The 15875-nt window shown below is 41.0% G+C and overlaps 1 protein-coding gene across 1 annotated transcript; it reads right to left on the bottom strand.

Annotated features, from left to right (window-relative positions):
• Nucleotides 1-1581: 1581 nt before the first annotated feature.
• Nucleotides 1582-14160, bottom strand: LOC136441383 (cytochrome P450 2U1-like). The gene is made up of 8 exons (XM_066441571.1): nucleotides 14125-14160; nucleotides 8073-8268; nucleotides 6716-7254; nucleotides 5842-6026; nucleotides 5229-5262; nucleotides 4709-4825; nucleotides 3139-3280; nucleotides 1582-2659 (listed from the first exon to the last, which is right to left on the bottom strand). The coding sequence occupies exons 1-8, from the start codon at nucleotides 14158-14160 to the stop codon at nucleotides 2478-2480; spliced, it is 1431 nt and encodes a 476-aa protein (XP_066297668.1). The 3' UTR covers nucleotides 1582-2477.
• Nucleotides 14161-15875: the final 1715 nt, after the last annotated feature.

Raw genomic sequence — 15875 nt, forward strand, 5'->3', positions numbered from 1 at the left:
TTTTGTTGGAAGGGTACACCACAATATGTAGCATGTTGCTACAATTTGGCTCCTTCGTCCCCCCCCGAAAAATATTATGACAACAAACTACATATCATTGTTGTAGATATTTCAAAATCTGCACATATTCATGAGCCTGTAATTATATCGACAATGATAAATCAAGACAGCATTTCATCATCACCTGATGATAAACCATGCAATTATACTTCATAAGAGGTTGGAAATAATTTCACCTGCTCTTGAGCCGTACATAGGGTTGGGAATATTTGCAGTGGCGTCCGCAAGTGCCCTCCAATCAGTCTGAGGCTGCTGCACAGGTGCGGTGCCTGGAAAAAATTCACAACCGACGGTGGACATAATGATATCTTGTTGAACTGTATCATCCTTTTCATACAGAAAGCTAAGAAAAATTTAGAAAAATCCAAATAAAACCAGAAAATACGCCAAAAATAGTTACTCAAGCAACTGTATAAGATTTTGAAACAGTCAGACGTTGGAGACAGCATCCGCTGTCTTTCTTCAGAGACTGACTATATAGCTAGTCACTAACGAAAGACAGCAGTCTGAGCAGATGCTGTCCCAAACGTCTGACTTTTTCAAAATCTTATCCAGTTACTTGAGTAACTATTTTTGGCGTATCTTAGTGCCTGGATGTCTAACTTTCATCCAGGTAAAACCAGAAAAATACATGGTATGCATGGTGTGTTGATCCAATATTATATAACTATTATAAAAACACATCGACAAAAAATGTGACCTGTCGTGAAATCAATTAGTCTTTAAGCTCTTGGTCAAACTAAGATTGAACCAAAAAGACATGACACTTTTTGTGGAAAAGAATATCTCATGCTAGAACTGGTCTCTTTCTGGGCAGTAAACCATTTCAGATAAATGATTATGCAACACACAGACACACCCAAAACTATATCTCCATTTTTCATGGAGATAACTACAAAGCGAACGCCGAAGTAAAACAGCTATTTACTATTATAATATTGCTAACCCGTATCTAAGATATTAACAGGGCCATCTTGCTATTGCCATTCGAACAACAATAATTGCAACAGGTCGAACACAAAAAAACATGTCACCACCAATGACGTAAAGATATCTAAACATGCCGATTTTTCTTTTCGTATAGGAAAGAGGGAGACAACTGTAATGAAAACCACTTCACACCTGTGCCCGACGCCCGGTTCTGCTGCCGCCCTCCCGACATGATATCATATGGAGAAATAAAGAACACGTCCTGACTCAGATACAGTGTTTGCCTAGGCGCCTGTCTAGAGACTCAAAGTAACTTTCACCTTTTTACTTCACAAAAAGGTTAAAAGGACCTACGATTGAGAGCTTAGAAGCTTTGAAGAATGTAGACAAATTATATGAACACATAATACACTAGTCTAATTCAGTCGCAGAAAGAAATGAAAACAATGAGCCCCGGGTATTGGCAGATGAACGTTTTAATGTTTTTGTTTGCAATGACGAATAAAAAATTCCCGGAGGGTTTGGTAGGGTGGTTGAAAATGCGAAAATGCACTGATATTTTGTCTTATATGTTTTTGTGTGTCGATCTGTTTTACATGTCAGAATTGGCCAGTACACAACACCCTGTTAGCCTCTGTACAACAATGTGTAGTTGGATTTATATGTTGAACATATCAGAATATTCAGTTTATTTGAGGGTGCTTTAATAGCAATTGTAACTAGTAAATGTGCTCAATTTGCGATCACTGCATGTTGCTTATTGAATGAGAAGAATCAAGCATTGTAGCCTTTGACATATTTAGCTTTTATCAACGTTCCATTGCTAGAATAAGTTCAATTACCGTGATTTATAATCATAAGCTTTGTAATTTCCAGACCACTACTGTACTCATAACTAGCTATCTGATTGTATGGATACAGCCATACTGTTAACGAGATATCTTATACACATATATCTTATATAAATGCAGAAGCACAGATCATTTCCCATGTATGTAACCAAGAAGTAAGAAAATTGTTATCATTAGATTATTAGATCATTTTTTTGCGTTAACGTTATATAGTAACTTATTTCTGGACTTACATATTTGTGCGAAATAAAGTAGCTATTACTTAATTATGACGTTAATGATAACTTAGTATATAAGGAGTAAAATATAACAAGATGATTTATCACGCGGAACTATAGCACGACGTCAAAATTGTCATCTTTTGAAAATTCAGATAGCATCAAATAGCATGTATTTGATATAATGAAACAGGCATAAAAGTAAACTGGTTTTGTTTCATTTTACACTAGTAGTTTTGCTAGGCATTGGAGACAATTTATACGATTTTCCCATTCTGAAAATGTTAATATATGATCCAGTTTATTATGGGAACGTATAGATTTGCAAATCTGATTACAAGAAAGTGAATATGACAGTAACTAATGCGTCCGGCCGTTGTAGGCTTAACAAACATATCACGTGAAAAAATGTTCTTTATCACTCTCTTTGTTCAGCCATCATCTTAAATGGCACAGGCTGATATATTCCCCCATGTATTCCTTTCTCTGAAGGCTTAGGAGCGCCCTCTGGCAGTTTGAATGTGAAGCGCTGCAGGAGAGATGTGAAGATGAGGAAGATCTCCATCCTGGCCAGCTGCTCACCGAGACAGACACGACGACCTGGGAAATACATATTTGTGATTTTATTCTCCCCAGCGTTCTTAAAATATTCTAATCGCTCAAAATTGATTTGTTGGGTGGGGTGTGGTGGTGTGGTGTAATGGTAGGGTGTTCGAATCAGAACCCAGCGGTCGCGGGTTCGATTCCCCTGACGCCATCGATGTTGTGTCCTTGATATGAGAAAGGCACTTAACACGACTTTTCCCGGTCATTCATTTATATATATTCGGGCATGTTGAAATCTTTATATTGTTCTCTGTACGTGGCACTGTCCAAAACAGCAGTGCCTTCTCTGTCCAAAGGCGACGCTAAGAAATGCATTGGTTCAATCGTTTGACTAGTTTGACTTGCTTGACAATATCTTTAATTTCATCTGAGTTCTGCAAAGTACAAAATATTTTCTCAACTTCATGAATATCATTACTATACACACATATTGACAATAAATTTATCTATCCAAAGAAAAAAGGTTTGGTTACCCATGGAGAACGTTATAACTTTATCACTCTTCACATATTTGCCGGCGTCATTGATGAAGCGAGTTGGGTCAAAGTTGTCCGGCTCCGGCCACAGGTTGGGGTCATGGTTCGCCGACCAGATGTTCACTACCACCGCGGTATCCTAGGTAACAAAATTGTGTGTAACCGACATGATGAATCACTATTGTTATATCAATCTAGTAAACTTATGAACATACAATATATCTTTATAAAAGAAGAAGAGGAAGAACTTTATTGCACGACAATTGTACATGGTACAAAGAATTCGTAAACATAATACAAAGTAGAAGTATAGAATAAAACTTAACAACCTAATTACTAATACAATACAATAAGGGCTAGCATACATTTTGATATAGCACCTTAATCACTCATACAATACAATAAGGGCTATAATACATTTTGATATAGAGTAACATTTTGATCGAGTTGGTTTAATCATACGCTTCGGTATTTTTCCTAATGCGAAAGCGGTCGTTAAGATATTTACCTATTTTCGTATTATGGGGATTGTTGCATTTAAATATAAAATCAAAACGGTCGGTAGTATCGATACTCTTAAAATTTTATTTGTTTTGAGAAATGTGAATAACTTATTACGTAAAACATCATATAAGGGTAAGGTATAGCGTATAATCACCAACCTAAATAGAATTATCTAAGGATTCCTTTCTGTTTGTTTTTAGTTATCCTGTCCATGACCAAACAAGACTGCAACTGAATATCATTTTCAAAAGCAAACTAAATAAAGATAAATGGCAAGTCTTTTTAGGGGTGAACTAGAAAATTATTTTCTCCACAGAATCTAAATTGCTGCTGCATTAATACAAATAACAAACCGTATCCACTGACTCGATCATACAGGAGTGCCCATGAGTTGGTGCCCAGAGCAGCATTTCGCTTACAAGTTCTTCTTTGTTTCTGTAGCTGTGTCCTGCAAACCGTACCCTTCTCTCTCGTATGATTGAAGATACGGAAGGTAATGTTCCATACAATTCCGCCTTGGTCCCCACCAAGGCGGAACTGTATGGAACATTACCTTCCGTATCTTCAATTGTCACGGTTTCCAGGATTTATTGAGCACAGCTCGAAGCATGCGGGTGTAAGTTCCGTCAAGCTTGTTCTCAAGTTTCTTTGTCCGAGTCCACGCTGATGAACCATACAATAGCACAGATTCTACCGCAGCCCTGAAGAAGTCATGGTATGCAGATAGAGGACGTGGACAGTGGATCGTAAGTCCACCCCACCCCCACCCCGTATCTGTTTACACCCCCATTCCACTAGGGCGGCGACCTCGCTGTGATCGCGCTGCGACGTAGAATTTGACAGAGCCCTCAATGAATTTCTTAGTTAAAAAATAAATCTTTTTACGGTTTGTGTGTTTTGTCGCTTTTTCAGTCATACGTGTTCATCTTGCACGATATTCCCATTATGAAGTCAAGAGTTACACAAATTCAATGTAGGTCGCAGAGAGAGCGCAGTGCGATCGCCGTCTAGTGGAATGGGGGCCTTAGGGATGGTTATGATGTATTTACTGGCATTGGCCTACCTTTGGGACGTTGTATCCCCTGAATACCGTGTCGTTGCTCGTGGCGTGAGGAACGGAGAGTGGTGCAACAGGGGCCATTCTCAGCACTTCCGCCAGGGTGGCCTCCGTGTACGGCATCTATATGTCCATTGCATGCAGTTGCGGTACGTGGTGTGACAATCACCCCGACCAATAAAACCACGTGAATCGCATTGAAACTCAGATTCGTATCAGCCATGACCCGACAAATCGCTTTCTAACTTGCGTTAACGACTACATCTGACCAAACAAACTCGCCAGTGAGATGGTGGAAGGTGTCAGCTTCCAAAAGATGTTTTCAGATTGACAATTTTGGCACTTTGGAAGTGATTGAATCCGCCCGCGATTTAACGTTTAGAGAAAAGTAGTAGAAACTATTTTTTTTTTCAAAAAATCTCATCTCACTGGCGAGTTTGTTTGGTCAGATGTAGTCGTTAACGCAAGTTAGAAAGCAATTTGTCGGGTCATGGCTGATACGAATCGGAGTTTCAATGCGATTCACATGGTTTGATTGGTCGGGGTGATTGTGCATCATACTGCACAAAAAATGGGATGTCTCAAAGGCGATAAATACCAGGTTAGTCTAGAAACGGTTGCTTTTGGTTCTTGATGTTTGGACAATCATTGCATCAGGCTTATACCTGGTATACCATCGCTATGATGAGGCAATAATTCCCAGACTTAATTATCTGCTACAAGTTAAACACATGTAGCAAAAGAAATAATGATCGCTCCATGTGACGCATGAAACAACCATTTTACAACAGGTGCGTCCGGTTATACCAGACGTACCTGTTATTTATCATCATTAGTGAAGTGATGATGATGATGATGATGATGATGATGATGATGATAATCATTGGTAGATCCCTCGTTTGCGCAGTGTCAGCAGCTTTTAATTGTACCACAAATACGACCTAATACAAAAATGCGATTGCTCTTAATCAAATAAAATAATGTAATCGTGTGTATCTCTTCGTACTCGGGTTCCTAATTGGAAGCAACATTCGTCACAGTAATTTCTGTAACAATCGTATTCTAGCATATTCCTGTCTATTCTGAATAGCACAAGAGGCATCGCTGTCTGTTTTCCAGATAGCAAGTCTCAACTATACCGTCGGAATTTCTCTTTCACCTGACTACGATGTTTCATGGACGGCTCCAGGTTGGGTCCCAGCACGCTGTCTATCTCCTGCTGTACTTTCCCCTGGATGTCCGGATGGAGGATCATGTAGAGCAGGGCCCAGCGGAGGGTGGTGGATGTCGTGTCAGTACCGGCGAGGAACAGCTGATAGACGATCTTGGGAAAGAGGAGCGTATATATATATGTGTCAGTGGAAAATATGATGGAAAAGTGTATTGTATCGTTTAACCTACTAACCCCCCCTCGACCCCCCCCCCCCCCACACACACACACACCGACGCACACTCAAGCACAAACTTCCCTGGATTTTTTTTTTTGCGTCTCAGTGAATCATCATCAAGTGTACCCCCATATAGCCCCATATATCAGTGGCAAAGCAGGGCTGGGGGTTACGGTCCCGGGATATGGCGGGCAGGCCCCCAGCCGGCCAGGCACGATAAGACGCAACAAGATTGAATGAAACTATTGATAACAACTGCCATGCAATAATCGGAGGAGTAGCTGTCAACCGCATCGCGTTAAACTGCGCGGAATTCAATCTTGACTTATAGCATGAGTAAATATACTTTTCTATGAAAATAATGCTTTACGAATGCTAACGTGTGCGTAAAGATTACATTTCATGTGTGTAGTGTTAGTTAAGAAAATTATTTCTGCAGCATTCGGGAGAAAATACATCAACGAACATTATTTTGAATTTGTTCCAACTTGAAGCCTTTTTATGGCATAGTGCAGATCACATTGGGGATTCATTAGATATACTACGATATCTATATAAGATGAGAATATTCTAAGGTTACATTGATTGGAGTAACTAAACTTTGTGAGAAAGAATACTTTCTTACTGCTTCATGCTCTTGCTCATTGAAGGTGGAGTTTTCGTCCCTCTGTACCTTTTTTGACTCCAATAGAAAAGCATCAATGAAGTCTCGGATGTCATTCGGATCAAACGTTTCCTCATGCTCTCTGATTTTGTCCTTGATGTGGTCCACGACCTTATCTTGATTCTGTTTTACGTCTTGATAGCTTTTGCTAAAACCAGGGAGGACCCTCAATGGACGGAACAGTATTGCAAGATACCCTAAAATATTTCCAGATAAAAGTCCATTCATCGATTTGAGAAGAGCTTTGAAAGACGCGTCATCATATTCATAACGACAACCGAACACAATTGAACAGATGACGTTTGCAACTGCATTCTGCATCATCTGGGTGATGGAAAAGGCGCGACCGTCTGTTGTACAGATCTCGTCTCCAAGGGCTCGCGCCTCTTCGAGAATCTTCCCCTCCATGCTTCTCTTCCCAACTCCGAAGTCGCGGAGACTCATCAGGGTGAACTTGCGCTGTTTCTTCCATTTCGGGCCGTAGGGTTCTTGGACTATTCCTGCAGATAAGAGGGTGATAGAATAGAGCAATATTTGTAATAACCACTCACATGTCACAAGGAGCCACCAGCGGTAGGAGGAACAGTGGGAGACGAAAGAGGTGGGCTGGCGATATCCGATACTGGATGGGCATATTACTGGCAGAGTGTTCTCACAGCACCCTCGTTAAACCAGGAGCCCAATAGTTCCACGTTACATCGCTCGCAAAAGGGGCCCTGGTAAAAAACGCCGCCACATATGGTTATGGCAGGTCGACGAGACTTGTTCATGAATAATTAACGAGCTGACCTTATTTGGCACAAACGGCAGTTGTAGCTCAAGAATAATTAATGAGCTAGCCGTAATACGTAACTTGATTGGTTGATAGCTTCCCAGTGTTCTTTGCGCGTTGGCTTCCGATGAGAGGAAGCAAACCCCTCTGATTGGCTGAAGCTGTTTTGGTGGCGACGTCGTCATAACCATATGTGGCGGATTTTACTAGGGACCCTTTCGCGAGCGATGTAACGTGGAGCGATTGGGGTCCTGGTTTAACGAGGGTGTCTCACAGAGACAGGAGGGAATGGAGGAGGCTGGTACTTGATAGTCTCCGCCCTCGGGCATGAAGACGGAACTAGGTAAAGGTAATTATATGACAGGGTGCTAATTTTATAGGATATGTCATTACATTTTTTATAGAATGAAAGGTGTCTATTGGGAATGGTAAATCAAGTTTGAAAACATTATATTAAAAACGCCAGTTACATAATGCCGAGAATATTAAAAAATGATGACAGAGCAACATCATTATGCTAACCGTTTAATGAATTGCTTTTCTTACCTAACGCCTTTTCATCTGGACTTAGGATATCTGATCCCGGAGGACGGCTGGAGAAATTCTCGGCGTTCTTCACCAGTGCCTCGTGGATGGCGCCGTAACCGTTTAGAGCTATCCTACGCTTGGGCCCAAGACAGTAGGTGAACACGTCACCGTACTTCTTAGACCAGTCAGCGAAGACGTCCGTAAGAGGAACACCCTGTTGAGAATACAAAACATGTTGATTCCACATAAAGAAAAATCTATACCACTTACTCTCTGTCCAAAGAGCTATCTACCACTCAAAAATTAGTACCATAGCATGTCCAGAACATGCGATATCAAAACAGGAAGTTCCGCTGCAGTACCATAATGAGCCGCTAGGGGGCCCAAAATCTTGTCGTTTTCAGGTCTCACCAAGACCTACCAACATACTAAATATCAAGATAATCCATCCAGGCGTTCTTTAGTTATTCTGGTCTTCTACAAACATAAATCCATACATACAAACGCTACCCTCTGCATAACCTTCTTGGCGAAGGTAATGAACACTCGTACACCCGACTATAAACGCCATTTTTTATTAGGTCTGAATGGGTTCTCACATGACCTAGAAGTCAAATCAAAGACCACACGTGACACAGGGTGTTGCTGTGGATGGATGGATGGATGGATGGATGGATGGGGGTTGCGATGGTCGTCTTATGCCTCAGTTGTGGTTTAAGGATGGGGGGGGGTGATGTTTACCGCCGATTTTGTCAGTCTTTGCCTTTGGAAAAGAACGCCTTTTGCATCTTAACGTTATCATGCTTCTTTCAAATTAACATTACCTGTTTTAGGACACAATTATGGATAAAACACTCAAAATGCATTTATCATTCAAATGATGTTTTTTAGCCAAACACATCAGGTCATCCCTAGCTATTTCGAGTGTATAGGGCTGATACTGTACTGAGGCCAACGTCTGATGAAGCTCCCATATGAGCGGGCTACCGCTTTCCTACCACTTTATTGGCGATTAGAAATTTATCCTAAACTTGAGACACATCGGGGTTGAAATTACTCGTGTTTTGTAAGATAGGTGATTTTCTTTTGCACATCAGCTCTTTCTGTTCTCGGTAATTATCTCCATGAAAAAAGGCTTTTTCATGAGATACTGTTTTGCTTGCGTTTGGTGTCTGTGTGTATGTATGTGTCACCGGACGCTTAAAGTCGACATAACTGTAGAACCTGTACATGGATTGAAATGATTTTTGGTATCTGGGTGGGTGTTAGGTGGAGGAAGGTCAAGGTTGATTTTGGGCTTCCTGACATGTGTGACTGGAACTGTAATGGCGTATTTGTTAAAATCTTAAATGTAGAAGAACTGAAGAGTGGATTGACAGATCGTCATGTTCTTTGGTACACAGGTAGGTTAGACCAAGTTGTACACACTTAAGTGCAAACTATGCAAATGAGACCGAATTTGCATAAGTTAGGAGGTAAATCGTTTGCATGTGTGTCGTCGGATGCTTAAAGTCAGCATAACTGTAGAACGTGTAGATGGATTGTAATGATATTTGGTATGTGGGTTTGCGCTGGGGGGAGAATGGTCAAGGTCGATTTTGGGACCCCTGCTTTGTGTCCCTGGAACTGCAATGGCCTATTTGTAAAAATGTTCTAAAGGGGTTTAACTGAAGAGAGGAACAACAGATTTTCATGTTATTTGGCACGCTGGTAGGTTGGACGGAGATGTACACACTGAAGTGCAAATCATGCGAAGTTACTGTGTTTGTGTGTGTGTGCGCGTGTGTGTATGTTTGTGTCACCGTGTTTGTATGTATGTGTCACCGGACGCTTAAAATCAGCATTACTGAAGAACGTGTGGATGGATTGAAATGATATTTGGTATGTGGGTAGGTGCTGGGAGGAGAAAGGTCAAGGTCGATTTTGGGGCCCCTGGTATGTGTCACTGGAACTGCAATGGCGTGTTTGTAAATATTTTCAAAGGAGAATAACTGAAGAAAGGAGCGACAGATTTTCATGTTATTTGATACGCAAGTGGGTTGGGCAGAGATGTACAAACTGAAGTGGTAAATATGCAAATTTGGACTGAATTTGCATAAGTAATGAGGAATATCTACTTCTCCATTGTGGGTATGGGCTTTGAGGTCACACCTGTTGAATCCATTGGTCTCTTATCTAGGGCGAGTATTCCCCAATTCCCAACAGCTGGTGGTTCCGCTGCCCAAAACCAAGTAGATGTAAGGGTGGTAACTCTACTAATGGTGTTGCAGAAAGTTATATGTACCTTTTGTTTCATAGTACGGATGTTATATTTAAAATGTAGGTACCTTTAGAACAGGTCAATACACCTGACAATAATTTATGCTAATGAGGACCTAATTCGCATAATTTATGCATAATCGTGTATTTCCCTAACCGTAAAAGCTGTGGCTGTCATATGTGAGATGTAGGTACCACTAGGAAAGGTGAATACACCTGGATATAAATTATGCTAATGAGGACCTCATTTGCATAATGTATGCTGAAACTTGTATTTCCCTTACCATAATAGCTGCAGATATCATATTTGAGATGTAGGTTCCTTCAGGAAAGGTTAACACACTTGTCCATGAATTATGCTAATGAGGACCTCATTTGCATATTTTATGCGTAAATGTGTATATCTCCTACCGTAAAGGCTATGGATGTCATATTTGCGATGTTGGTACCATTAGGAAAGGTAAAAAAGCCTGGCCATAAATTATGCTAATGAGGGCATCATTTGCATAATTTAGGCATATCCCTTGCCGTAAAGGCTACAGATGTCATATTTCAGATGTAGGTAATTTTAGGAAAGGTGAACACACATGGCCATAAATTATGCTAATGAATATCATTTGCATAATGTATTCATAAATGTGTATTTTCCTTACCGTTAAAGCTACGGATGTCATATTTTAGATGTAGGTACTTTTAGGGAAGGTGAATACACCTGTCCATAAAATATGCTGATGCGGACCTCATTTGTATAATTTAGGTATAACCTTGTATTTCCCTTACTGTAAAGGCTACGGATTTCATATTTGACATGTAGGTACCTTTATGAAAGGTCAGAAAACCTGGCCATAAATCATGCTAATGAGGAGTTTTTGCATAATATATGCATAACCCTTACTTTAAAAGCTACTGATGATATCTTTCAGATGTAGGTACCTTTAGGAAAGCTGAACACACCTGACCATGCTAATACAGACCTTGTTTGCATAATTTATGCAGAAACTTCAGGATTCCCTTACACTACAGTAAATGCTAAGGGCGTCATATTTGAGGTGTAGGTAACGGGAGGGGAATATCCTGCATTTTCCCGAAAATGTTGCCTTTCTAGGTTCTATTACGTGGATACCCTCTGGCACACAAAATAAAACAACCAGCGGCAACAACAAATAACTAGGGAAAATAAACACATCTCATATAAAAACAAATTTCATGGAGATTTTGGGTCTTCGGACTCTTGTTACCTTTGCTTTCTTGAGATAAAGCCCTATCTCTCTATCGGTAAATTACATATACCTATATGATGAATAACCGAGAATACTCACGAAACAGAACTTTGTATACGCTTAAACTCGCTAGAGTATGACTATGTATGTGTGTATGTTTATACCTAGCTCTAACTGGTCTTATATATACTGTACATAGCATGCCCGTAGCCAGGATTTTGAATGGGGGGGGGGTTCTTTTTAATGTTTGAGGTACCATCGAGCGCCGTAGGCGCGCGACGAGCGCCGCAGGTGCGAGCTTTGTAGGGGGGTCCGGGGGTATGCCCCCCCGGAAAATTTTAAAAATTGAACCTTCTGATATGGCATTTCCCATGTTTTTGAGAGGATTTCAAAGAAAAAAATCAGAGACAAAGTTAGCAGTTTTTCTAGGATTCCAGCCCCGCTGGTGATACAAATAAGTCCGCCTTGAAAAAAAAACGCCTTGGACGTTAAAAAGTGGACGCTGGAGCGTTTCAAATTCTAAGAATTGAACCTTCTGAAAGGGCATTTCCTGTGTTTTTGAGGGAATTTGAGAGGAAAAATCAGAGACAAAGTCAAAGTGAGCAGTTTTTTTATAGGATTCTATTATATCAAACCTCTGTGGCCTTGCTGTGGATGCAAATACAAATAAGTCCGTCTTGAAAAAAAAATCTTGAACATTGAAAAGTGGACCTTCAAGCCTGTAAAAGTGGACCTTCAAGCCGGGGGGGGTCGTCCGAACCCCCCCTGGCTACGGGCATAGGCAATGTTACAACTGTAAGGATTTGGTCAGGCATCTTACCCCGCATAGAGTGTTAACATGCTCTAAATATTTTGTCAGAGACATAGAATCCCGTGTTTAGATAGTTGTACCTACCGAACATAGTATCTATCGAGCAGTATTATTATTGGTGGCCTGAGTACATACATTGTACATCGACCATGTAAAGACTGTAGGATTTGGGGCTGGTTGGGTACAGAACCTATCGGAGACACCATTTTAACAAAACAAAACATTCAAACTGTAAAAAGATTCGATCTTTATTTAATTCTTCTTATTCTTCTTACGTGCAAACCTCAATATTGGTCGAGGACTAAGGAACGGTGGGCTAAGGGGCACTGTTGTTTTGGAGGGGGTGGTCACTGTTTTCTGTTTTGACTTCTGAATGGGCAGGGGCACTATTCCCTGCCGCCAGACTGCATGCGCAGCTGTGAGTGGCGATGAGTATCCGAAAAATACAACAAGTATAATGTAAACCTCCCTACCGTTATTAGCCCTAAACTGCCCAGATTTCCAATTCCACCTGGGAAGAATTTGTAACTGTTTATTATCAGATAATGTTTTAGTCATTTGCTGTTTCCGCCTCCTTCTTAAACGGTACGTAAATCAGGGCAATACGTAACAAGCAGTCAGCTGGTTGTCCCCAAACCCAAGCGAGAGATCTTCAGGAGATCGGTAGCCTACCGCGGACCAAATGTCTGGAACAGCCTACCGCCAGACACACGTACGGCTCCGAATCTGACCTCCTTTAAGAGACTCTTGAAGTAAAGGATAAACAAAGGTTCAAACAAACAAAAACAAGCCTCGCAGTTACTCAACACTAACCTTAGAACCAAGAGGAACGATTAGCGGACTATGGACCCCCCCCCCCCGTTATCAGCTAATATGTAAACATTAGCCTTGCAGTTAATCAACACCAACCTTAAAAAAGCTCAAGACATTGCCGAGAATCGGCAGTCCTCTCGGTCCTGGTGGCAAGTTTCTCGGCCGTCCACACAGTACAAGTGTAGCGAGGACACACAGAACGGCTAGTAACATCACCTGTAGGCTGCCGAACGCTGGAAAGCTCCAAAACGACATTGTCGTATATACGTCTATCGCATAAAGGTAAGGCCTCAGCAAATGATACCGAACGTACACCCGGGCAGCTAGTGGGAGAATGACAGCCTGTAGTCTCACGCTTTGGGCCGTGTTTACTTTGCTGTGCGCATGCTCGTTTTACTCATCGTAGCGCCATGGAGAAGACCAATGGCTTTAGAAGAAAAAATTATTGTGTAAAGTTGAATTTTGCAGGTTTTTCTTTTCTCATAGACTATTTCGAGTGCTGGCATATTTGTAGATTAGGAATATATAACCATATAAGTAAGCTGGAGCATTTATGAAATGTAATACACTCCTTTACGTTTGCAACCGCATTGTACAACTTAATTTACCATCTCTGTATATCATGTAGATACTTTACTTTTGGGAAAGCATCTGTAGGCACCAACACCTGTGCTGCTGTGCAAACTGAACCAGTCAGAACTGCCCTGAGGAAGGTGACAGACGGTCACCGAAACGTCGGTTGAATAAAACACTTGGTTTTGTACAAAGAGTTTTTTTATTCACGACGTTTATATTTTTTGCTTTACATTTTAAGAAAACCAAGAAAAAACTGCAGACCAAGCAGCAGATCATTTGTATGCAAACTGTAGATAATCGAAGTATCACATGTACAAACACAAAATATTATAGCCTACGTACAGCCAAATTACCTCAAATGGTAATTCAGCATCGGGTTTAAAACCTTTACCTTCTCATCCTCTCTTACAATCTCTCTTTCTTTCATCTTTCTCTCACAATCGCTCTCATTCTTAGTTTCTTTTACTCAGCTGTTCTATAAAAAGTGTCACTTGAAAAAAAAACTGTTGTCTTGTCTAGCATAACTTAGATTATGTACGCGGCCTAGTGACGTAACTCCTCCACCCACGCCCAGACAAATCGCCGATGAAGTGCTCACGTCACCATGACTAAACAAAAGGCCCGCTAGCTGATGGGAAAAGCGGGATGCCAATCTGCACAAATAGTCTCTACCAGACTAACCGCGCCGGTGGGGAGAACATTTGCCGGGGGACTTTGGCCATGGAGGGTAACATTCGCAGGCGCAGTTAGGTTGCAATATTTGAGCCTCTCTCCGTAGCCGACTCCCTTCATACAATTTACTCGGCCAATTTCTACTATTTTCTCAGCGACCCGCGGAGGCTGATAGAGCCTACTCCACACGCATCAGAGGCTCTGAGACAATTCACTCCAACTCCACCACTGCTCTGTTCAAGTCGTCCCCTGCATGGCCCCGTGCTGTCACCGTTGTGCCGAACTCATCTGTGGTCACAGGACAGTTTGAATGTAACAGGTAAGGGTTATGTCTCATATAAGGAACTATTAAGATCTTGTGTAGGTAAAGCAAATTTTGTACAGTATCAGTCAAGTTGTTTTCTATGAGGGGCTTGTATACGTGTACAGTATAAGTGCCAGACGCTGAAGACTGACGCACTATACATATATGACAGGCGTATTTATAATGAGCGTGCGGATTTTTTTATTACGATGGAGTCATAAAACTGGAAAAAACACCATGGCGTCTTTATGACACGGTATAGCTGTTTCTGCTACCCAGCATTAGCCTGTTTCACCAACGATAAATTTTACCACTGCGTCTGTATTATTTCTCTGTATATACTTTCTTCGCCTGTACGTTATACTGCTACAAGAATTAAAAATTTTACTGTGTGTGTGCCTGCAAAAAAAAGGGTAGCAATATGAAAATGTAAGGTATAAATTGTGATTATTTGACATTTGAGTTAAAGTAATCTGCTTATGAATTATGTTGAAGAATCATACGGCTGCTATAAAACATATTTTTTGTACGCAGATATCTTATTTTTCCGTTCCTCCTTCTTTTTAAGATTAATGATTGACCATCTAAAACAGGCTGATAACAAGATTATACGTATCCTCGTCTTGAAGACGTCATCTACGTGGCAAGGTGTTTGTCGGGTCTATCATCGAGAAAAGGCGCGTCACACATACACATAGGCAGCTCACGTCACATATCTACACATAGACAGTACATGTCACACCTGCACATAGACAGCTCACGTCACATATCTACACATACACAGTACATGTCACACATACACATAGACAACTCACGTTACATCTACACATAGACAATACACGCCACACCCATACATAGACAACTCACGTCACACCTACACATGGACAGCTCATGTTACATCTACACATAGAAAATACACGCCACACCCATACATAGACAGCTCACGTCACACCTACACATACTATTAGACATAACACGTCACACCAACACATAGAAAGCCAGCTGGCCCAATTGTGGCAATTGTGTCGCATAAGGGCCACGTCTACATTAATAAGCGGACGAGGACTTAAGACCTAATAATTATCAGAAGTTGGAAAATCCAAAGCAGTCGAAAAGTAAGAAAAAACATTCATCAAATGACAATCCTAAGTGTGGTACCTAAAATC

This window comes from Branchiostoma lanceolatum, chromosome 1, assembly GCF_035083965.1.
Source record: "Branchiostoma lanceolatum isolate klBraLanc5 chromosome 1, klBraLanc5.hap2, whole genome shotgun sequence".
Lineage (NCBI taxonomy): Eukaryota > Metazoa > Chordata > Leptocardii > Amphioxiformes > Branchiostomatidae > Branchiostoma > Branchiostoma lanceolatum.